Source organism: Panthera leo, chromosome D3, assembly GCF_018350215.1.
Source record: "Panthera leo isolate Ple1 chromosome D3, P.leo_Ple1_pat1.1, whole genome shotgun sequence".
Taxonomy (NCBI): domain Eukaryota; kingdom Metazoa; phylum Chordata; class Mammalia; order Carnivora; family Felidae; genus Panthera; species Panthera leo.
Window position 1 is genome coordinate 70,487,200 of NC_056690.1, and position 24,966 is coordinate 70,512,165.

The following is a 24,966-nucleotide window of genomic DNA, read 5'->3' on the forward strand; positions in this document are numbered from 1 at the left end:
CCCCTGACGGGCCGGGCCGGCGGCCCCTGCGCAGGGGCCGCGGGGCCTCGCGTCACTCGGGCTACGGGCTGGGTCCTGCGGCCCCGAACTCCCCTTGCGGTCTGTGGCAGAATCAAGTTAAACTCGGACCGGGACTCCTGCTGCGGCCGCCGCTCCTCTTTGTTGTTCTTGAGTAGTTTCGCTGTCCGCCCCAGCCGAGTGCGCTGGGTTGGCCCGAGTGTGTCGCCTCAGGTATAAATGAAAGTTGTAAATGGCTTGTCTTCATTTCTTTTCTTAAGCAAATTTTTGTTTTCTCTTTGTCCTTCACTTTCCCTTCCTGGTTGTGTCATTCCAGTTTATGTTTCTGGCTTTGATTTGTTTACTTACTTTTTGAGTATTGTGGGTGATGGCGGTATGCGGGAAACATTCTCGGCACCTAACTGACCACCCCCACCTTCCACTCCTCTAACAAAAAATAAAGGACGTAGTTTATTTTATTGCTAGGATTACGTGTACTGAGCGTGAAATTGGTATACGATGTAGGGCGGTGGCTCCATCACAGCCCCAAACTGCTGTTATAATCTCTCCGGCAAGATTTTCAAAGAAATGGGTGTGTTTGGTTAACTTGAAAGATTTCTTTGAGGGTGCGGAGAGGTTTTTAAAACTCTGTTGATGATTGATAGCTATCCCCCCCCCCCCCCGAAAATACTGGAAAAAATTTTAATGAATATATTTTTAATTAATTTGTTTTGAATTTGGTTTCCTCATGCCTTTCGTTTTTGCACTCTAGTTTAAGGTGAAACTGCTCGTTTTTCCGGAATTACAAATATAAGATGATGTGGAATCATTTTAATTAGTCTGAGTTGATTTTTTAAAGGCATGTAATCTTGGCTAATTTTGTTAACAACCTTTGACTTTTGCCAGAATTACATCTTTTTAGCATCAATAGCAGTTTAATAATGTGGGTTTTAAAAAGTAGGTTCAGTATTTTTTTGTTGTAAGAAACTATGTAGTCTTATAGAAAATAAATACATACTTTCATAAAGTAATTAGATTTAGAATATTGCAGTGGAATAAATTTTATTGTGGATTTCATTAACTGCCTTTGCCTTGTTGCACTGAGACTGTATTTCAGTTGAAATATAGCATAGGAAGTTCCAACGTGTAACTTCTTTTTCTGCTGAAGACTTATTTCTTATTTTCTCTTTTGGAAAGTTCTGATATGCTTAGTACATGACATTTCAAGTTGTAAATGATTGATATAATTAACGTTTTAAAATATGATATCCTGTTAATGCTTCCTAAGTTCATTTTTTTATGATTTTGTTTTCTTAAATGGGTTTGTTACTGAACAAAGTAATACAGGTAGGCTAAGCATTTAAGATTTGCAGAATCTTTACATATAAAGGTGCTAATGAATTATGTAAGTTTCAGTTGTTGGAATTAAAACTAAAAGCCTTTCTAGAGAAAATTGATACATTTTGTGAGTCTATTAATAGAAGTGGCTTTTTCTTTGCTTTCCAGGTTTTTGGGGTGAGGTTGCTTTAAAGAGGTATTACACCTTAATTTTCTGATTTTCGAGGTGGGAGTACCTAATAGGAATTTCTCTGTATAGCTAAGTGCCTTCATTGTAAATATTGAGCTTAGAAAAAACTGCAAATCAATTTCAGATTTAATGAAAATTTGGGCTGAGAAGGTTAATTTGAAATTTTTGTATACATTTTATATGGATCTTTGGCCTTTTCTGATGGCTTTGTTGTTTGAAACAATTCTGCTTATACTATGAAGCAGCAATTCTTATTTCAAAAACCTATGCTTCACTTTTTAAAGCTACATTTTAGTTGAGCTATTTCTTTATTTGTATGTGAATTATTTGTTCTGCATTCCTCTTTAGATCCCCCCCCCCCAACCCCCCAAATTAAGAGCAAGTATTAAACTAATTTATGCTGCCCAGTCACACACCGCCTCTCTGGCTTGGAAGCTGTTTTTTCTGATTGAGCTGGTGTTATAGTAACATCATTAGCCACTATTCTAATTGAGCTGTGAATTGCTGAGGCCCCTACTAGGGCAGTTAACCCCACAGGATCTGCCTCGTTCATTGCATTTAAAATGGATATTTAGTCTTGTCTAAGATTTTACCTACTTTGGTGAGAACATATATTATTATTTTTTTATGTTTAAACTTACTTCAGTTCGATTTTGGCCTCCTCTAGCTCATGCCTAACTTTTTTTTCATTTTTCATTCAGTGATTTTAAAGGTGAATGGTTCTTTAAACATCTTATGTTGGCATTTCAGTGCTCCTTGTACATGTTTTGATTTCCTTTTTTTCTAGAAGATTGTGTAGTTAGACAGGAATTTTTGTTTTGCTTAAGTGGTGATTAAAGATGACTGTGGGGGCACCTAGGTAGCTCAGTTGGTTAAGCTTCTGACTTCGGCTCGGGTCACGATCTCACAGTTCATGAGTTTGAGCCCTGCGTCGGGCTCTGTGCTGTCAGCTCAGAGCCTGGAGAACGCTTTGGATTCTGTGCCTCCCTCTCTTTCTGCCCCTTCCCTGCTCGCGCTCTTTTTCTCTCTCAAAAATGAATAAACATTTAAAAAAATAAACATGACTCTGAGGTGATGTTTAATCATGTGTAAAACTAAAATGACTAAGTTTCATTGATTTCATTATTTTCTACACTCAATGAAAGTTAAAGGACTTAGATCAACATAACACAGAATTTAATTTTCTTAAATTATCAAATTTAGGGCTTTTTACTCAACAGTTGATGAAGATTCAGTTGCTTTAAAAAGAGAAACAGTTGACAAATATGTCTAGATATTCATTTGGATAACTTTCAGTATGATACTGTTTGCATCATAACATAACAAAACATATGCTTGATAATGAGTCAGATTTAGTATTTTTGGATTTTTTTGTTTCATTTTTAAAATGTGTAATTTTGGTGATGGAAAATGTGGCCGAATTCCAGTTTCTCAGGAACAAGGTATTTTAGGTTGTGTCACCTTGACACTATTATGTGATATGTTTGGCATCCAGGAAAATTTGTTTTAACCATGAAAGTGGATAGAAACTAGGGTGGTACTTATGTAAAACTAAGATGATGGGTGGTCAGAATCTTATAATTTAAGTCTTGATTATTTGCTACTGCAAATGATACAGGTCAGATAGCTAGCTACAAGAGACCGATTATAAAGAGTATCTGTTGGGGTACCTGGGTGCCTCAGTCAGTTGAGCATCCGACTCTTGATTTTGGCTCAGGTCATGGTCCCAGGGTGGTGGGATCAAACCCCATCTCTGGCTCCATGCTGAGCGTGGAGCCTACTTGAGATCTCTCCCTCCCCCTCTCTCCCTCTTCCCCTCTACTCTCTCCCAGGCTTCTGTTCTCTCTCTCTCAAAAAAAAGTGTCTATTATAACATCTTAATTTAAAATTGGTGATAATTGGGGGTGCCTGTGTGGTTCAGTAGGTTAAGTTCCCGACTTTGGCTCAGGTCATGATCTCACGGTCCGTGAGTTTGAGCCCCACGTCAGGCTCTGTGCTGATAGCTTGGAGCCTGGTACTGCTTCCGATTCTGTGTCTCCTTCACTCTCTTCCCCTCCCCTGCTCACACTCTGTCTCTCTTTCTCTCTCTCAAAAATAAACATTAAAACAATTTTTTTTTAAGTTGGTGATAATTGTAAATACGTTTAGGCTCAAAGACTGTGTTAAATGAAAATTGCATTTTAGAAAACTTGTAACTGTATGGGATCCATCTTTTTATTGCTTTTTTACTCCCAAGGTTTAGGACAGTGGTTGTCAACTTTGGCTGCATTTTGAAATCTTTCGGGGAGCTTTACAAAATACTGGTGGCTGGATCCTACCTCCAGAAATTGTGATTCATTTGGCCTGGGGTGCAGCAAGATCAGAGTTGGAGGTGGTTTAGCTGTTAGAGTCCTCTAACTTAATTTTTTTAAAATGTTTTTAATTTATTTTTTGAGACAGAGTGCAAGTGAGGGAGGGGTAGAGAGAGGGGAACAGAGGGTCTGAAGTGGGCTCTGTGCTTGATAGGCTGACTGCAGCAAGCCTGATGTGGGCCTCGAACTCATGAACTGTGAGAGATCACAACCTGAGCTGAAGTCAGATGCTCAACCCACTGAGCCACCCAGACACTCCATCTAACTTTATTTTTTGAACTGTTTCAACTTGTGTTGGCTTTACATTCTTTAATACAATGAGGTGTCTGTGTACTATGTATTTATCTCACATCTAATTTAATGGGTCTCTTGAAGGTATTGCCCCATTCGTTTTGCTTCAGTGTTTGTCTCTTCATTTGTCGCTCTCTCCCTTTTTCTCCTCTTTCTTTGTTTTTCAATTCATTTGAAGTGCCTGGTAGCAAGTTTTAGGTACTTGTGTTTCCCATGATAAGAAGTTGGTATAGCATCACTATTCTGAATAGGGAGTTGATCTCCCTCCCCCCCACCCCTCCCTCCCCTCCGGCCGGCCAAGTACTCTAAAATACTTACTTGGGCTCCTTTTAGAGATTTAGGATTTTGTGTAGGTGCCAAAATTACCATCTAAACTCCCAATGGAATTTGTTCTTCAAGGGGGGAAGGTTAATCTGCTTGGAAGCCATAACATTTTCTAGGCACCAGTTAACTAGTCACTTCACTGGTTCTGAGAGGCAAGCTGCATCTTTTTGCTGTCAGGAGTTAAACACTGGGAGACAGTTGTTCAGCAGGCCCCACTAGTTAGCATTTTTTTAGATCATCCAAGGAGGGCATGTCCAGTTCATTTACATCCCCTGGAGTAGTTCCCAAGTGCTAGTTGAAGAGTGGTTGCATCTCCATCTCTGGAAGAGCTTTATTTCTCTCTTCCCATGCTCCATCCCAACACACACACAGATTCAGAATGGGAATTGAGTGGAGGAGGCATGGGAATCTGTATTATATATTAAAAAAAATAGCTCTTGATTTTATAGGCTTTGGATATTTTAGTATGCTTATCCTTATTGCTTTAATATGGTACCAGCTTTATTTTGCAGTCATTGATGCACTGGAGTAATTTACTTAAAATCTGTCAAATCCCAATTTGCATGTTTAGAATGCATATCATTTATGTTCGTTTGTTTTTTAAAGGACTGCTACTGAATATTTGTGTTTTTTTGTAGTAAGGGATGATTTCTATATTTTAATATTGATGAATTCAATCTTTTTCAAGTCAAAATGTATTTCTGGTTTTTTTTTTTTTTTCATGCTATATGATCTTTAAGTATAAAGACTTCCAATCACATCACCTACGGACCATTTTACCCACTGCTCTTTTGGCCCCCAGTCTCTTGTCTCTTTCTTCAGCAATGGTGAGGTGGATACCCTTTCCATGGGGAAGAGAAATCCATGTTTTGTTGCCTTTGTGATTAACAAAAATGTTGGAGAACTGGGTGGCAAAGCTGTTGCCATTGGCATCTTTCACGTGACCCAGTTCTTCCCAGGTTAGAACAACCTTCAGTCACCATACACAGATTACCGGTATCAAACTTGATGAAATCAGTAATCTTTCTAGTCTCCAACATTCTGAATGGTGTCATTCACCTTGATTGAGGGGATCAGGATAGCAGATGGTGAGAGCATCATGGGTCACCAGATGAGGGATTCCTTTTATCCCCATAAAGATCGTTCTCATTTTGCACAACTTATACTTGGCCTCCTTAGGTGAAATCCGATGAACAGCAAAGTGACCCTTGGTGTCATAAATGAGACGGAAATTGTCCCCAGTTTTGTCAATGCTGATGACATCCGTAAAACCAGCAGGGTAGGTTGTATCAGTGTGGACCTTGCCATCAATCTTAGTAAAACACTACATACAGATCTTCTTTACTTCACGTCCTGTTAGGGCATACCTAGTCTGATCTTCAGGGAAATAATGAGAAGGAGATGATCTCTCAGTTTATGGGGACTGCTAGATGGATGAGGGGCAAACATACCAATCAGTTAATCCAGCATCCTGTGCTCTGGAGCTGCTACATGCTTCAGAGGCTTCTTGGGACCACAAGCATGGCCACAATAGGCATGAAAAGAGCAAAATATATTTCTAAATGTAAAACTTTATGAAGGATATTTATCAGGGGTATTCATTAGTGAATTCTAGAGCATGTCAACAGATGCTAATTATTGTAGCAATTCAGTAATTTGGTGAAAGGATGGCCGGAAGTAGTACTTAATGTGGTAAGATAAACCAGGTATCGTTGTACACAAACACACTAGGTACATGTCTGTCATAGATATGTCCCACTAAATTAGTTAAAGGAAGAATTTCGTGTGTATACATGTTGAAATTAAGCAGCGCGTTTTAAAGGAAAATGATGTAACTTTTGTGCAGTTAGTCTTTTTTAAAAGCTTTTTAAATGTTTATTTTTTAGAGAGCGCGAACAGGGGAGGGGCACAGAGAGAGGGAGACGTAGAACCTGAAGCAGGCTCCAAGCTCTCAGCACAGAGCCTGACGTGGGGCTCCAACTCACAAACCGTGAGATCATGGCCTGAGCCAAAGTCAGGCACTTACTTAACTGACCGAGCCACCCTGGTGCCCTGTGCAGTTAGTCTTTTTCATCAGTTGCATATATCCATGATACTGCAATTTGTTTCACTGTCTTTTTGCTCATTTGTAAAGTGAAGTATGTAGACTAGCATAGGCTAGATCAGTGCTTTCTGAAACTGACAGCACCTCAAACTCTTAGAGTGCTTTTTAAAGGTAGGGCCCCACTCCTGGTACATAGTTAGTAGGACTGGGCTAACCTGCAGGGGATTCTGAAACACCTCTTTTGAAAGAATAAGCTACATGAGTTGATAGTTTCCTTTGTGTCAAAGGTTTTAGGAATTGTATTTTTCAGTTATCAGTTATTAAAATTCAGTTTTTAGAACAGTGTTTCCCAAGGCACCTGGGTGACTCAAGTCAGTTGAGCATCCAACTCTTGGTTTCGGCTCAGGTCATGATCTCATGGTTTGTGAGATCAAGCCCCACATTGGGCTCTGGGCTGATGGCGTGGAGCCTGCTTGGGGTTCTCTCTCTGTCCTCCCCCACTTGCTCTCTCTTTCTCTCTCTGTCTCTCTGTCTCTCTCAAAATAAATAAACATTAAAAAAAATTAAAAATTGTGTTTCTCAAAGTGTAGTCCACAAAATCCTGGGGTCCCCGTGGCCTTTTTCTTTTAGGGGGCTCATGAAGTCATTATTTTTAATATTTAATTTTGAGTGAGTGAGTGAGAGAGAGAGAGAGAGAACGAACACAAGTGGGGGAGGGGCAGAGAGAGAGGGAAACAGAATCTGAAGGAGGCTCTGCACTGTCAGCACAAAGCCTGAGGTGGGGCTCAAACTCAACCATGAGATCCTGACCTGAGCCGAAGTTGGATGCTCAACTGACTGAGCCACCCAGACGCCCCATCAAAATTATTTTTATAATAAAATATGTTACTTGCTGTATTTCTGTGTTGATATTTGCACTGATGGTGAAGAAGTGGGTGGCACACTGCTTGTACCTTAGCGTGAATCAGGGCAGTGGCATTAAACTGTATGAATCTTTACTTGTTCTTCACAGCCAAACACATCTTAAGCGTTTGAAAAAGTCTCGTTTCACTTAAGAAAAGCCTTGGTGAAGCAGTAATAAGTTTTATTTTTGAAATCTCTACTCTGGAGTGCATATCTTTTTAATACTCTGTGTGATTCAGTGGAAGTGTGCATAAAATACTTCTGCACATCCAAGTACAAGATTCATCTCTAGGAACAGTACTTGTGTGGTTGAGCTGCAAGGTAAATTCACTTTTTTTGAATGGAATACCACTTTTATTTTTACTTAAAACAATGACTGAGATGAACTATAGTTTCTCATACGTGGATATTTGTCAGGTATTTCCTTGAAAATTAATGAAGTGGGCCTGACACTCAAGGAGAATAACTAGCTGTTGCCAATGATAAAATCCTGATCTTTCAGGTGAAAATTAGATTTGAAAACTTGTGTCTGCCACCATGGGCAGATCATTACACCAGCTGTGTAATACTTAAAGATTTTTCTGATGAGATTGGTGATGATATTAAGCAATGTGATTTTTAAAAGATGTATATTGTGTAAGGAAGTGTGCCAGCATTTGGAAGATCTGTGTAATTCATCGAACCAGTACTTTTTAGTGACCAATGCATGATGTTACAAGATATATCACCAATATATCATCAGTATACACCAAACAGAGCCAAGAAGTTCGTTGATATGGTTTCAGATTCCACATTGCAGCTAACCTTTAACGATTGCCATTTGGTGCGTTTTGGTGTTGAATAAAAGATGAATAATCATTATGATCTAACATGCTATTAAAATACTCCTCCCTTTTCCAAGTATGTGTGTGTGAGAGGCACATTTTCTTCATGTTCTTTAACCAAAACAACAGATTGAATGCAGAAGCAGGGGCACCTGCCTGGCTCAGTTGGTGGAATGTGCGACTCTTGTACGTTTGAGCTCTATATTGGATGTAGAGATTACTTAAAAAGAAAATCTTAAAAAAATAAATAAAGTAAAAAACTGCAGAAGCAAAGATGAGACTCTAGTTGTCTTAAGTTAGATACTAAAGAAATTAGCAAAAATGGAAAACAATGTCACTCTGAATACTGATGTTTTTGTTTTGGAAAATAGTTATTTTTCATACAACATATTAACACATAATGGGCTTATTATTTTAAACTAATTTAATAAAATGCATGTTTAAACACTTTTTAGCTTTAGCACATGAAAGAAACATTAACAAAAGCTGTTTGGAATTCTTAGTAATTAAGAATGTAAATAAGGGGACCTGAAACCAGACAGTTTGACAACTGCTGTGTTTTTTTTTTTTAATGTTTATTTATTTACTTTGAAAGAGGGAGGGAGAGCAAGTGTGGGGGAGGGGCAGAGAGAGGGAGAGAGAGAATCCCAAGCAGGCTCCCTTCGCAATGCAGAGCCCAATGTGGGGCTCAATCCCACAACCATGAGATTATGACCTGAGCCGAAATGAAGAGACAGATGCTTAACTGACTGAACCACTCAGACCCCCCTTGACAACTGCTATTTTTAAGGTTATTAATTGTCTATTGTTGACAGGATTATGATTGGTTCCAGTTTTTATGTGGTTTGTGTTATATCGCTGTTATTTCTATGAATGTTAAGTCAATTTTTGCTTAGTAATTATGTACTGGAAAACATGTATCAGTCAAATTTTTGTCGAAAGGGGAATTCCTTGGCTTGGTCTGAAAATAAAGCTGACTTCAGAGTGCCAGATCATGGGTCACAACCAGCCAGTATCATCAGGACTCATTGTCTTGTATTTGCTTTCCTTTCTGTTAGTTTAAGTCTTGGGTCAGGTTGAGGATAACTACTTCCAGTGTCAAGCCCAGCAGAGAGAGATTTTTTTTCCCTTTGCAGTTCCAACAGAAGTCCTGGAGCTGTGTCATTGATCTGACTTGGGTCCTTTCCCATCTTAGAAGCAACTAATGTGGCTAGGAGGTGGCTCTGGTTAGTCAGCCTGGGGATCGTCCCACCTGCCCAGATGGGGAGATTCTCCTTGGAAAATCAATTGCAGGATAGTTGGCAGACAAAAAACAGGTGTCACATTCACATAGAGGACTTTGTTGATTCTTTTTTTTTTTTTTTTAATTTTTTAGAAGTGTATTTATTTTGAGAGAGGGAGCGTGAGTGAGCAGGGGAGGGATAGAGAGGGAGAGAGAGGATCCTAACCAGGCTCCGCACTGTCCGCACAGAGCCCAGTGTGGGTCTGGAACTCACGAATGGTGAGATCCTGACCTGAGCCGAAACCAAGAGTTGGATGCTTAACCAACTGAGTCACCCAGGTAGCCCCTGATGTTTCTTCTTTTAACTTCTATTATCAATCTAGAAAAATGTTAATTTTTTTGGCCTAATAGAAATTTATTTTAACCTTAATTAACCTCTTTAAGTTTATTTATTTTGAGAGAGAGAGAACAAGTGGGGGAGGAAGAGAGAGAGGGAGACAGAGAATCCCAAGCAAGCTCTGCACTGTCAGTGCAGAGTCCGACGCAAGGCTCGAACTCATGAACTGTGAGATCATGACCTGAGCTGAAATCAAGAGTTGGATGCTTAACCCACTGAACCACCCAAGCACCCCCTTAATTAACTTCTTTAAAGCTCTGTCTCCAAATATAGTCACATTCTGATGGAGTTCTGGGGTTTAGAGCTTCAACATATGAATTTGGGGGGGAGAGACCTTTTAGCCTGTAACACCCTGTCAGTAACAGTATTTGAAACTCTGATATGAAATACTCAGATCTGGCACATCTTAAGTTCCTTCTAAGATTCTCTGGATTCTTTAGCGGCTTTGGCAGCTTGTTCTGTTTCAGCTGCTGCTCCAGCCTTCCTCTTCTGTTTGGGACTACATGGTTTCACTGCCTGGAGGTGACCATTCACTGAGACCTGCTGCAGAGCCTGACTGATCAGTTGTCACCCTGAGTTTCTGGCCTCTCCTCCTCCTCTGGGACCTGGATGAGATGCTGTGTGGTGGGGCATGGGATCTCATTTCTGGCACAGCAACCAAAGGGGCCAGATGATGCAACCCAGAAATGCAGAGAGGTTAAGTCCCCATTGAAGCAAACTTTTTTTTTATTTTTAAAAAATGTTTATTTAAAAATTCTGTTTATTAAACAGAGAGGGAGAGGGAGACACAGAATCTGAAGCAGGTTCTAGGCTCTGAGCTGTCAGCGCAGAGCCTGACACGGGGCTTGAACTCATGAACTGTGAGATCATGACCTGAGCCAAAGTTGGACACTTAACTGACTGAGCCACCCAGGTGCTCCGAAGCAAACTTTTTTTTTAATTGAAGTATAATTGACATATAATATCCTATTAGTTTCAGGTGTATATCATGGTGATTTGATGTTTTTATATGTTATAAAAATATCTCCACAATAAGTCTAGTTACAAAGTTAATTTTAAATAAGATTATTTAAGGTAAAGCTGGTATACCAGTATGACACTTACTCAAGACCAGTGGGTAAACAAGAAGCTTATCTCTAAATTTGTCCCTTGTAGTTCATCTTTTTCTTTTTTAAGTTTATTTATTTTGAGAGAGAGAGTGCGCAAACAGGGGAGGAGCAGAGAGAGAGGGAGAGAAAATCCTAAGCAGGCTCTGTGCTGTCAGCGCAAAGCCCAGCGCGGGGTTCCATCTCATGAACTGAACCGTCAGATCGTGATCTGAGCCGAAATCAAGGAGATCAAGAGTTAGGTGCTCAACCAACTGAGCCACCCAGTCGTCTCCCCTTGTAGTTCATCTTAAATGTTAGCACAAAAACATTCTTTTTATTTGATTGTATTATTTGCACCTGAGATTTTATAATCACTTATACCTGTGCACTTAATCCTTTGTGCTCTTTGGAGTTTTTCTCCCGTTGCCCTCAGTTTAAGGAACTTCAATTCTTAGGAGCACCTGGGTGGCTCAGTCGGTTGAGTGTCCGACTTCAGCTCAGGTCAGGATCTCACGGTATGTGGGTTCGAGCCCTGCATCGGGCTCTGTGCTGACAGCTCAGAGCCTGGAGCCTGCTTTGGATTCTGTGTCTCACTCTCTCTCTGCCCCTCCCCCACTCACGCTCTGTCTCTCTCTGTCTCAAAAATAAATAAAATGTTAAAAAAAAAAAGGAACTTCAATTCTTAGACTTTCCTCTGTTTAGAAACTAGGCTATAACTTCTGCTGTAGGCAATTGAACTAAGCCTGCACAGCCTTTTTATGTTTTCTGCTTGTAAACCTATAGTTTGAATTTCTTTCTAGTGATATTTCACCGTGCCAGGCTTTTTTCCCTCTTGTTAAACGTAAGCATTTGTCTCATATTCCCATATTAACTAGTTTATTGATCACTGATCAAAATACCTATAACTTCTAGAAAATCTGTTTCATATGTATAATAGTGCCAATAATTCAAAAGTAAATAGCCATCTGAGAATAAAAAAATGTCAACATTCATTAACTAAAGTTTATGAATTCCCATGAGAACCTCTCAGGCCAGCATTCATCTTTGCTGTTTTAGAGAGTATCTTAATTAGTTGGTTGTCTGGCTCTATAGTTCATGGAGTTCCTGTTAGACCTGTGGTCAGTATAGCTTATGATATATAGCAGGTGCAAGGCTAGAGACATAACACAATAGGTGGGTAGATGTAAGGGAACCTCTATCTCTTTTGCTGACTTTTTACCTCCCATTACCCCTGTCATCATGGGATGGTTTGTTCTATTACAGAGACTTTATCTAATAGTTGTATGTTAGAGACTTTTAAATAGGCTTACCTTCCCTGCTGAGCTCTTCAAACTCACTATATTTAAAACTGAATTTATTTACCCTTTTAAAATCTTGTATTCTTTATCATTTAGTTAACTAAGCAATGGGTCCTCTTTTGACTCTCCCTTCTTTTCACCCTTTATACTTAGTTGATTAAAAAATCTAGCCCATTCTACCTAGAAATATTGGTTCTCCCTTTGTTTCTATTGCCCATGCCCCTAACCTATCACTTTTCTGATCATTGTCTCCTGACTAGTTTTCTGTTTCCCTTTCCAGAGTTATTCTCCATGTTCTTACTGTAGTTTTCTTTCTAATGCAAATCTAATGTTGTTATTTCTTCCCCTTTCCTAATGATGAATCTAGACAAAACATCTGCACTCTATATCCCTCTGCTTGTCTGGATTTTCCTGCAGCCTGGCAAATTCTTATTCACGTGTGGTAGTTATTAGTGTTATTCCACCAGTATTCTGATGGCTCTCTTCTGGCACATGGTAGTATTGTGCTCCTCTGCCTCCTTCCCCCACACTGAAATTAGGCATAGTCCAGGGTGTCGCAACCTCAGCACTGTTGACATTTTGGGTTGGCTAAATTGTTGCCGTGGGTTGCTGTCTTGTGCATTGTAGGATGTTTAGCAGTAGCTCTAGCCTTTACCTACTTGACACCCAGTAATACTTTTCCTCCCACCTCCCTATTGCAGTTGTGACAATCAAAAATTTCTTTAGACATTGCCAAAAGTCCCCTGAGAGAGTTTTTTCCTGGTTGAGAACCACTGACGTGGCCTTTTAACTTTGGCCAATCAAATGTGAACAGAAGTGATAGCCTTTAAAAGACAGTACGTGTTGGGGCGCCTGGGTGGCTCAGTCGGTTGAGCTTCTGACTTCAGCTCAGGTCATGATCTCATGGTTCGTGAGTTCGAGCCCCGCGTCATGCTCTGTGCTGACGGCTCAGAGCTGGAGCCTGCTTCAGATTCTGTGTCTCCCTCTCTCTCTGCCCCTCCCCCACTCATATTCTGTCTCTCTCAAAAATAAATAAACATTAAAAAAAGTTTTTTAAAAGACAGTACGTGAGTTATCCTATGTTTCCTCTTGCCATTTAAGGACATGGGTAGTGATGGAGCCTTTGTTAGCCTGATCCCTGAAAGATGTTAGTGAGCAGTGACCTTTTTATCTGTGATGGACATATAGTTTAGTTTATTCAGAAAATAAACCTTTGTTTTAAGCCACTGATATTTTGAGGGTTGGTGGTTCCTGCAGCCTAGCCTAGCCTAGCCTGATACATCATGCTCAGACTTTATCTCTGGACTTCCATCCTTTCTCACTTATGGTCCTGAATCACTTTAGTACCTACCTCTATGAGCATCTCTTACTTAGTGTAGTAATATTTTGGATCTTCTAGGTTAGTAGTTCTCAGTGGAGTAAGTAGTGCTGTTTAAGGGATGTTGTGGAAATTAGTGAGAGGAACTTTGGTAGATGAGGGTAAGGGATGCCACCCTGTAATGTGAGGTTCTGTGAAGAATTACCAGTGCATCTCGTAGCACTTTGACATGCCCCAGAAATTCATGTAGGAGGAAAATGTTACAACCAGCTTACTATCTGACTCCATCTTAACGTATATTCAGTTTTTCAGGAATTAAGTTTCTCTTAATTCTTTTTCTTACAATTTTTTTAATGTTTATTTATTTTTGAGAGAGAGCATGAGTTGGTGAGGGGCAGAGAGAGAGGGAGACACAGAATCCGAAATGGGCTCCAGGCTCGGAGCTGTTAGCACAGAGCCCGATGCGGCAATCGAACTCACGAACCATGAGATCATGACCTGAGTCGAAGTCGGACGCCCAACCGACTGAGCCACCCGGGCGCCCCATCTTAATTCTTTTTCTTAAATTGAAGTTGTTATGTTTGGCACTTTATCAAGAATTCACCATTTGCGGAAATCCGTCTCACCATCTGCAGTGCCATTGTGCTGTTGGAGTTGCCAAAACACCACACCTCTCTTGGAAGGTGTGAATTTGTCATAATTATGCTGTCATAATTAAAGTATTGTTAAATTTTTAAAAATACGTAAGTGTGTTAGAACTTTGTTTCAGAATAACTAAGAGGGAGTAATATAAATTATTTGTTAACAAAAACGGGATATTTGGTAGAGTTGAGAACCACTTTCTGATTATGTGCTACTTGCTTTTTGTATCTGGAGTGCTTTGTGCATATTTTAGATACAGTGTTTGTTGAATTGGTCAATTTATGGTTCCTAGATTGCTTTTATATACACTGTTGCATTTGATTACCGTAGAGAATCTGTAAAGTTGTTCCCATTTTACAGATAAGATAATTGAAAAACATATTAACTTGCCCAGTCATACTGCTAGAGTTTTAATCAGAACTTACAGTTTTGTTTATACCGTTCTAGTACCTTTGTCTATCATTCCGTACCACTTGTAAAAAATTATAATCCAGAGCTGTTTAACGTAGGAAAACACGTATATATCCCTGTTGGTATTATTTTATCTTTTAAAGATGTGTACTTATTTTGAGAGAGAGAGAGAGAGAGAGAGAGAGAGAGCGAGCACGAGTTGGGGAGAGGCAGAGAGCGAAGGAGAGAGAGAATCCCAAACAGCCTGGCATTGTCAGTGGCTGTCAGCACAGAGCCCAACTTGAGGCACGATCTCACGACTCATGAGACCACGACCTAAGCCGAAAGCAAGAGTCCGATGCTTAACTGTGACTGAGCCACCCAGGAGCCCATGTATTATTTTTTATGCAAGGAACTTTATATTATGTTTTAGGCACTTGTGATCATAGGAATTCAACAAGGATAAAATCAAGAACATGGTGCCTAAGAAAGTTTTCAAAGGAAACTGTTAAAACAGTTTCTAAGATACCATTAGGTCCCAAATAGCTTAAGTTTTAGGAATGGTAACATCTGAGTGTGGGGAAATAATTACACTCAAATGCTTTAATTATAAATTGGTGCAAATCTTTTGGAACGTAATATCAGAAAATGAATTTAACAACAAAAATTTTGTATTCTTTAAAATTTGTTGCAAGGAAATGCCACAGAATAAAAAAGCTATAGTCACTCCATATTTGCCTCATGTATGTCAGGAAGTGTGCATGGTGCTGGGAATTTCTAAGGTGAGAAAGTTTTGCTGTTTTCTTGAACTTCTAAATATGTGGCAACAGTGTAAGACAAAGACGTAATCATATAACTGTAATATAACGTGTTGGGTTGTAATTGGGGTGTGTTTTAAATTTGAGGGAGGGAATCAATTAACATACCAGGAACACACAGTAAACATACCAGGAAAGTCATTCTCCAGATTGGTGGGGAGAGGAGACATTTAAGCTGCAGTTTGAAGGATAACTAGGACTTAGCCATGTGGATAAAATGAGACTGGATGTTTTAGACAAAAGAAATAGCACGGGCATGGATCTGACAGTGCATACAGAAATGCATCCATTTGACCGTAAAGAGCACTCACCAGTGCCAGGAGTTGGGCACATCCGATGAATGAGACAAGTACAGTCCCTGTACTGTAGATCTTTCAGTCTAGGTCTTAAAATTGTTGTGATGTTGGCATTCAGAAATTTCAAACTGGTGGTTCTCTTGGGCCAGCTTTTTTTTTTTTAATTACTATTAACTATAATTTATTGTCAAATTGGTTTCCACACAGCACCCAGTGCTCATCCCAGCAGGTGCCCTCCTCAGTGTCTTGGGCCAGCCTTGAGTTGAAGGTGCGTTGTGTTTGGCATACACGGTGGTTTTTCTCTCTTCCTCTTCCTTCCTCCCCTTTCTCCACAAATAAGTTGCTGATACTTAAAAATAAGATTTTATATACAAATGGGCATTGGAGATCGGTTAGCAGTGGTCTAGCATTCTCAAACGCCACTTCCATGGGAAGTGAATAGTGTTTACCCATTTTTGATGGGTGTGCACTTGTGCTCCTCAGTACTTTTCTTTAAATCCGAGATATTTATATAATTTGCCTGGCTCCTGTAGAGGAGTTGTGAGTCCTGAATGAGTGATTTACTTCTGTCCTTGCCCTTCTGAATTTTCTTTTACAAGTTTTAATAGAAATACAGAAACATGAGTAATGTGTTATGGGAAAATCTTCTTTTAAAGTAAACATTTAGTACTCAGACTATAAACACTAAACATTTTAGTACTCACACTGTAGCTGCTTTTTACTGAACATTATGTGCTAGGCATTTCATGTAGTTTTTCTCCCTTGAGCTCTGTGTACTCCTTTTAAGCCACGTTCAGAGTTTAACTTAATCTGTCCAACTACTTAGTGTGAGAGCTGGGATTCTAACCCAGGTCTCTGACTCCCAACGTCCCCCACCACCCCAGTCGGGTAATCTTGGGTTATGCAGAAAATCTACCTTCAACATGTATTTATCGAATGTGGGCAAATGCTTGCTATTCAAAGGTATAAGAAAACGTTCTCTGTATTGGGCTAATTTAGTTGAGAAGACAGGCATTTATGTAAAACAGATAACAATAGAGGGGAACATGAGGTAAATACCAAGTGATTGATAGAAATGCCTAGGAGACCCAAAACTACAACAGCATCAGGGAGAATAGAGAGGAGACTGCTAGAAATGACAAAGGTAGAGAATCATGTAACTTTGTGAGAGAATATGGGGGTGGTAAAAGAGAGAAGTAATGGGGGTAGGAAAAGAGAGAAGGAAGTCAGAGATGATTTATCACGCTTTCCAATGCTGGGTAAATGAGTGGAATTAAAGTAAAAGTCATCAGAAGAGGAACAAGCTTTGGTAGAGACTGATGAGTTAGTTTTATTAATTTGGTTGGGGGGGGGGCGGGTAGATTAATTTTAGTAAAGCTCTATGCCCAATGTGGGCCTTGAACTTGACCCCAAGAACAAGAGTTACATGCTTTACCGACTGAGCCAGCCAGGTACCCAGGGGGGTAGATTTTTAATGATTCAAGTAAATAGCAAAAGAAAATAAAAGCAGAATAGGCATGGAATATAATATCATCAGCAAACAAATTAAAAACAGCTCAGCATAAAGTATAGCTTCCACTCCTGCTTTACTTCATTTATTCTTAGACTGATGGCCTTTTCTTATTCCATGTGGGATCTTAAGGTTAGATAAGTTACTTTAGTTTCACACATATTGGATAGATGCTTCACTAATACTCATTTTCTATATTTTGATTTCTGTTGAAAGTAATTTACTTTATTACAGGTAAAATCTTTTGAGGAATTAAGTGGTCTTTCATTTTAATAACAACTTGATTGGGGGGCGCCTGGGTGGCTCAGTTGGTTAACCATCTGACTCCTGATTTTGGCTCAGGGCATGATCTAATGGCTTGTGAGACTGAGCCCTGTGTCCAGCCCTGTGTCGCATTGGGTTCTGTGCTGACAGCATTGAGCCTGCTTGGGACTGTCTCTCTCCCCCTTCTTTCTCTGTCCCTGCCCCACGTGCACGGGCTTGCGGCTCTCTGTCTCAAAAATAAATAACCATTAAAAAGAATAGTAACTTTATTGAGATATGATTGATATACTCTAAAATTCACTCTTTTAAAATGTATAATTCTGTGGTTTTCATATAGTGATAGAGTTGTGCAACTATCACCATTATCAATTTTAGGATATTTTATTAGCCCTAAAAGAAACTCCATATCCTTTGGAGTTGCCTCTGGCAACCATTAATCTGCTTTTTCTTTGTATGCATTTGCCTGTTCAGATATTTCTTGTAAATGGGATTATACGATATGTGGCCTTTTGTGACTGGCTTTTTTCACTTAGCATGTATTCCAGGTTCATCCATGTTTTAGCATGGTAATGGTACTTCATTCTTTTTTATGACTGAATAATGTTTACATTGTATGGATATATATATATACTCATTTAAATAGTCATTAGTTAATGGACATTTGTATTACACTTCTGGCTGTTACGAATGATAACTGCTGTGAACATTTATGTACAGGTTTTTGTGTGGACATAGGCTTTCAGTAATCTTGGGTAGAATTGCTAAGCGTGGAATTCCTGGGTCATACAGTAACTCTGTGTTTCACATTCTGAGGAATTGTCAAACTACTTTTCAAAGTGGCTGTACCATTTTGCAGTTCCGCCAGCAGTGGATGAGGGTACCGTTTCTCCACTTCCTCACCAATATTTATGATTATCTACCCTTTTGCTTTACTCAGCCTAGTGAATGTGAAGTGGTATCTCCTTGTGTTTTTGATTTGCATTTCCCTGTTGACTAGTGATGTTAGCATATTTCATATGCATATTGGCCATTCTTTGGAGAGAGGAGTATTAGAATCCTTTGCCCATTTAAAAATTTGTGTGCATCTTTTTTACTGTTGTCAGTGGTCTCTTATAACAAAGATGGGTGTTTTTAACTGATAAACAGCATTTCGTATCAGGTGATGGTAAATTTTTCATGTGTATTATGGTAGACATTTAGGTTTAGTCAATCAAGCGTGTTTTAAAGTGCTGGTCTTCATTAGTAATCATTTAAAAAAGTCATGTTAAGATTTAACTTTAGGGTGACTAGTTCAGTCCACAAGACTTGATTGAGTATGCCCCTATAATAATGAGAAGGCCTAACTAATATTTTTTTTGAATGTCAGAAACAGCAACATTTTAATTAAGTTATTTAAAACTCTAAGTACCAAATTTAAATTATGTACATTGAGTCTTTGACTTAACTGAAGCAACTCCCTCTTTTCCCAAGTAATTGAATCTACTTTGTGAAATGTGTTTTAATGTCTATGTCTCATTTTTTTTAGGTTATCCTGAATACCACATGCCTAATAATTTTCCTTGCAACGTTAGTCATTGTTTTTCACTGCCTCCAAAAGATCAAAATTTCTCCGGAAATTGGAGACCTATTTGATATAAAAGAATAACTTTGACAAATGGACAATATGTCTATTACAAATACACCAACAAGTAATGATGCCTGTCTGAGCATTGTACATAGTTTGATGTGCCATAGACAAGGTGGAGAGAGTGAAACATTTGCAAAGAGAGCAATTGAAAGTTTGGTAAAGAAGCTGAAGGAGAAAAAAGATGAACTGGATTCTTTAATAACAGCTATAACTACAAATGGAGCTCATCCTAGCAAATGTGTTACCATACAGAGAACATTGGATGGGAGGCTTCAGGTTAGTCTTGTTCTAGAGTTTTTCTATGTTTTGTAGTGGCAGATTAAAATATTCTTGCTTTCTTTTACATTACTATTGGATAATTTAATGTTTGCTCCATTTCTTCAGGTACTCTACATCCTGTACCAATATGATTATGGGACTATATGGAAGAATAGATGTTCCTTATAATAAAGTTATATTTTAAGTTTTTTAATGTTACAAGAAAAAAATTCAAAGTAGAAAATTTGGAAATAAAAGCAAAAAGCAGAAGAAACCCCATACCTTTAGCACTTTGGTATTCATCTTTGTAGCTTTTTTTCCTTCTTTTTTTGGTATTATATGTACATTTTAAAAACTGAGTTATATTTGGTCCTTTTATAATTTAGAAATCTGATACTGTATATTTGGTACTTTTATATGAAAAACTCTAAAAGAATTCAAGCATATCTTTAAAATTTAGGATTAAAGGGGCGCCTGGGTGGCTCAGTCGGTTGAGCGTCCGACTTCGGCTCAGGTCACGATCTCGCGGTTCGTGAGTTCGAGCCCCGCGTCGGGCTCTGGGCTGATGGCTCAGAGCCTGGAGCCTGCTTCCGATTCTGTGTCTCCCTCTCTCTCTCCCCCTTCCCCATTCATGCTCTGTCTCTCTCTGTCCCAAAAATAAATAAATGTTAAAAAAAAAAAAAATTTAGGATTAAAAGCTTATATCTTATAATTTTTTTAATCTTTCATTTTCAGTGATTATATTTTTTGTATAGAACTATATCATATATCTTCTGTGCTGCATGTTTTTAAAGAAACATACAGAAATCTTCTGTCATTAGATTTAAAATGTTTATTTCTAGATTTTAGAAATGGGTACTTCAGCAAACTCATACTTTTTTTTTTTTTCATTTTAAAAACTTGAGCACAGGTCTCAAAGAAGTAACTTTAGTTCATAAATGTTTCTCACTTATGAGATGGGGGTTATAATACTGACTTTGTAGGACTGTAAGAATTAAATGAGAATATATATTAAGTGCCTTATTTAATGTATGATCAGTATATTAACTGATGATCAGTAAATGGTTGTTTGTTTTTCCTAGGTGGCTGGTCGGAAAGGATTTCCTCATGTGATATATGCCCGTCTCTGGAGGTGGCCTGATCTTCACAAAAATGAACTCAAACATGTTAAATATTGTCAGTATGCATTTGACTTAAAATGTGATAGTGTCTGTGTAAATCCATATCACTATGAACGAGTTGTATCACCTGGAATTGGTGAGTAGACTTTGCTCTTATCCTTAGATGCACAAAGGGAACAGATCTCAATAATTTGATTTTTCTACATTAAATTATAAATTTGGAGATAGCCCAGTACTTCAACTAAGGTTAAAGAGTCAGATATTCTTAATGAAATATAAATATTTAAATTTGAACTTTAGAACAGATTTGTATTTTGACTGCTAAAATTAAGTATACACTATAGCTCATATTCTGCCCACTTAGAACATTATTTTTAAAAAATAAGATGGAAGGCATTATAGGTTGAATAGTTTATGTATTGTCAGTTATAAATAGTAGTATTTATACTACTAATCTTGGATTGAAATGGTTTGTGAAGTAAAATTACATTTTGTAATTTTAAATACAATGGAAAATATTATTGTGGTAATGATTAATGTTTCATTTTCTTTTCCCCTTTAAAAAATTAAGATCTCTCAGGATTAACACTGCAGAGTAATGGTAGGTAATCTGTTTCTTGTAACTTTCTGTTTTCTTTTATCCTGTCCCCTCTATTTTTTATTGACCTAAAATTAGTTTGTGTGAGTTCTGGTAGCATTTACAAGAAAAACACTTACTGTTTTGGAAATGTAGATTTGGGGGGGCATTTATCAGTATTTAAAACTGGATTTAAATAGGCTGTTGGTTCTTTGGATTTGAACTACACTTATGTACCAAAGTGGTCTAAAAAAATATGATAGGGGACTGTAAAACATAAACAATATTTTTTGATTGGTAAAAACAGACTATTTTGGAAGAAAATCTCACAGAACAGTTTAAATGAATATAGATACCGATAATGTCTGGTAATTTAGAGTCATGTATAACCTATCCTTTAAAAATACCAATATTCTAATTTTTCTTTGTTTCTAACTTATTTATATATATATTAATATTTTTTCAGTCTTGTTACATTTTGAGTCGATAAAACAAGGCTACTTTAACTTTCATAGATAATTTCCAATTCTGTTTTTAAAAGGAGAGTTTTGAGGTGGGGAAATTAAATCAATGGGGGGGTGTTTTTTGTTTTGTTTTTTAGTATAATATTTGAGAACAGAGTTCTGTTAAAACTTTAGCGCTGTTACTTAGAACGTGTTAATGAGCTAAAATTTTTGTAGGAACTAATTAATTTACAGAGAAATTCTGATAAAGAACCACTATCATCTTAGAAAGGTGTGCTGTTCTGGAGGGAAATCGGTGGGTTGGCACTTCTTGTTGCAGAGTCTTAGGGGTGGGTCAGAACTACCATCCATTTGTTTAACAACCTTAAACAAAATTTAGGAAGAGCATGAAAGTCTACTTGTTTTTATTGTCCATTTTTCTTCTATGTCATGAATAATGGAGGAAGATTCTAGTGCCTTTTGTTACTTGTTAGTGGTTAGTAGGTTTCTGAGAACAGTGGGCTGGTAATGTGGTAGTGGTCTGGGAAAAGTACCTTTAAGATTGGTTCAAGCCCTTGATATTATGTCATTTATTTTCTTTGAAAGTAAATACCCTTCAGATTTTCACCTTTCTCCATCCCTGCTTTTGGAGAATTAAAGTACTAGGGCTTGGGAGACTGTAGTGATAATTATATCAGAATTTCCTTAGTGGTGGTGGTTGTGAGGAGATCCAATTCTGAGGACTCATCACACTCCTCCCTTACTTTGAAATACTGCTGTCATGAGTAGCTGTTAGTGGTCGGATTGTGTGGATGATCAGCTCTTTTTAGTGGCTCTAGGGCTGTTTCAGCCTTGTAGGTCCCCCTAGTGGTGGTTTGTTAAGGCCAGGTTCAGTGGCTCATTTCCTCAGAAAACAACAGATGTTTTTCACAGTCCCTTCTAGATTTGGACAAACAAATAATACAAAGCCAGGTAAAGAAAAAGTTAAGAAAATGGGATAATTCCTTCACTTTTGTGTTGGAATTTTGGTGATAATCATTTCCAGCTTATTTCCTGTCTTCTATGAAACTTTCCATGACCACATCAGCCTGCATATTCATTTTAAGAAGATTTAATGAACGTGTATTGCTTGGTACTGTGTTAGGATCTCGGGGTGATAGGATAAGTAGGGTATTTTTTCTCCACTCTAGGTAGCTCATAGTCTAGTGGAGGAAGGAAAAGGAAAAGGTAAATGAGACAGCAAGAGTAGCATCAGAGAAATGCTGTGGTCGGAGGTGAGCCCAGTGGCTTCAGCTTTTCTGTCCCTTATACATATTCCTTACACTTCATAGGACATTTTCCAGTCACTACAGGTATGACTGCTCTAAAAGTACAATGAAATCATCACAGCTAACACTTACTAAGTACACATTTGTGTCAGGTACTGACTGAGCCAAGTGCATTCAAGTGTTGCACCATTCCCATTATCCCCTCCATGGTAGGTGGCATTGTCCACACTTGATTAGATGAAGATCAAGATGGACAGCTAGGAGAAGCTGGAGTAATGTGTACTCAATATTAGATACTTAAACAATAAAAAAATATTACAGAAGAGTGTAAGTTCTATGAGGGTAGAGATTTTTCTTTTGTTTATTAATATATCCCAAGTGCTAGAACCGTACCTGGAACATAAGTGCTCAATAAATATTTACTCAGTGGATGAATTTGTGGAATGCTAGTCCATAAAGAGAAATACTTAATAGTTTGGTGTCTGTTTTTCTGGACTTAAAAAATATATACTATATGTTTTTTAATTTTATTTTTTTGAATAGGCAATACATGGTCCATAAATCAAAATACTATAAAAAGGTATACAGTGAAAAGAAGTGCTCCCACCCTTGCCCCCATTCCCCCCTACCTCAGGTAATCACTTTTATTAGTTTCTGGTGTTTCCTTCCAGGGTTTCTTTACGCAAAAATACATGTATTTTTTCCCTCCTTTCTTAAATAAAAAGCATATTGTGCACTTGTTCCGGACCTTGCTTTTTAAATTACGTGATGTGATTTTTTAAACATGCATGTGATCATAGTGTACAATAGTGTTTTGTAACCTACTTTTTTTCTTTTGCAAAAAAGTATATTGCAGACATCTGTCCTTGATACCTACAGTTTCACCCAAGGGACATGGTTTAAGTTATTTGAGAAAGAGACTTGTAGTCAGGTAGAAGTCTCAAGCTTACATTTGGGGAAGGTTTAGTCAATGTATTAGGCAAAAAAATATTATGAGGCATAAAGTAGGATTTAATTGTTACAACTGCACATTAGGCCGAAGAGTCCACTGAAAAGCAAAAGCGACGAGTATCAAGTTGACCAACTGTTTCCTCAAATCGGTAGCTTTCTCTTTATGTACTAGTAATACCAGTATCTGATAAAAAGATCCTAGTCAGTATAACAACAAAAACCCTAAAATGTCCAGGAATTAGAGATGTCAGGATCTATATGAAGAAAATTATAGAACTTTGTTGAATGATATAATTTTTTTGAAAGATTGAATAAATACAGCAATACTCACTTTGTGTCCCAAATGATTTTTTCTTGAATTTTTATGATTTGGCCAACATTAGTGATGAATGGTTGGGTCCAGTTTTTTCTTTTTTCACTTATACATAGTGATGTGTTAAGCATCCTTTTGGTTATCTTTTTGTTTCCCTAGAATTTTTTCATTTTTAAAAATGTTTTTAAATTAAATTTTATTTTGTTAAATGTTTGTTTTGAGAGAGCAAGCACAAGCAGGGGAGGGGAAGAGCGAGAGAGAGGGAGAATGAATCCCAAGCAGGCTCTGCACTGTCAGCGCAGAGCTGGAGGTGGGGCTCAAACCCATACACTGTGAGATTATGATCTGAGCATAAACCCAAGAGTCAGACATTTAACTGACTGAGCCACTCAGGTGCCCCTCCCTAGAATTTTTTAAAGAAAAACTTTTGGGAACGGAATTTTTTGGTCTTAACTATATCAGTGTCTTCATGACTTGTGATGTATGAAAAAGCCCTTTAAGAGATTGTACATAGTAATTTGAACAATGGCTTATTCTTTTAAATATTCTCAATTAAAAAAAAGGTCATGTTGGGGCACCTGGTTGGCTCAGTCTGTAGATTACACAACTCTCAGGGTTGTGATCTCAGGGATCTTAGGGTCATGAGTTCAAGCCCCACTTTGGGCATGGAGCCTACTTAAAAAAAAAAAAGTCATGTAACTAATTGGTATTTATGTATAATCAATGTTTTCAAAAACTGACATAAGGGAAACACAAAGGGTGCTGGATGTTGATTCTTAATGGAAAAGAGAATGTCTTCTTGTGGACTGTTAATTGATTATTCTAAGAGAACCTAGTATTAGAATTCTGTGGGTTGTAAAATTATGGGGTAGTTTTAGTTTAGAAGCAGTAAAGGGTTGTTTG

At 38.1% G+C, this 24,966-nt stretch overlaps 1 protein-coding gene and 1 pseudogene across 7 annotated transcripts in view; one reads left to right on the plus strand and one right to left on the minus strand.

The window, feature by feature from the left end:
* Positions 1-24,966, plus strand: part of SMAD4 (SMAD family member 4) — a 59,991-nt gene that overhangs the window by 220 nt on the left and 34,805 nt on the right. For 5 of the 7 annotated variants that reach the window (XR_006195550.1, XR_006195551.1, XM_042911516.1 and 2 more), the window contains exons 2-4: positions 19,031-19,408; positions 20,473-20,647; positions 21,083-21,112. Coding sequence is in view for 5 of the 7 variants with exons in the window: in XM_042911516.1 (XP_042767450.1) it covers positions 19,160-19,408; positions 20,473-20,647; positions 21,083-21,112 (454 nt within the window). In the remaining 2 variants the exon portion in view is untranslated. Of the gene's footprint in view, positions 1-31; positions 232-15,938; positions 16,000-19,030; positions 19,409-20,472; positions 20,648-21,082; positions 21,113-24,966 lie in introns of those variants that run through there. The other 2 variants (XM_042911514.1, XM_042911513.1) reach the window with 2 other exon arrangements.
* On the minus strand, positions 5,213-13,873 carry LOC122203143 (annotated as a pseudogene).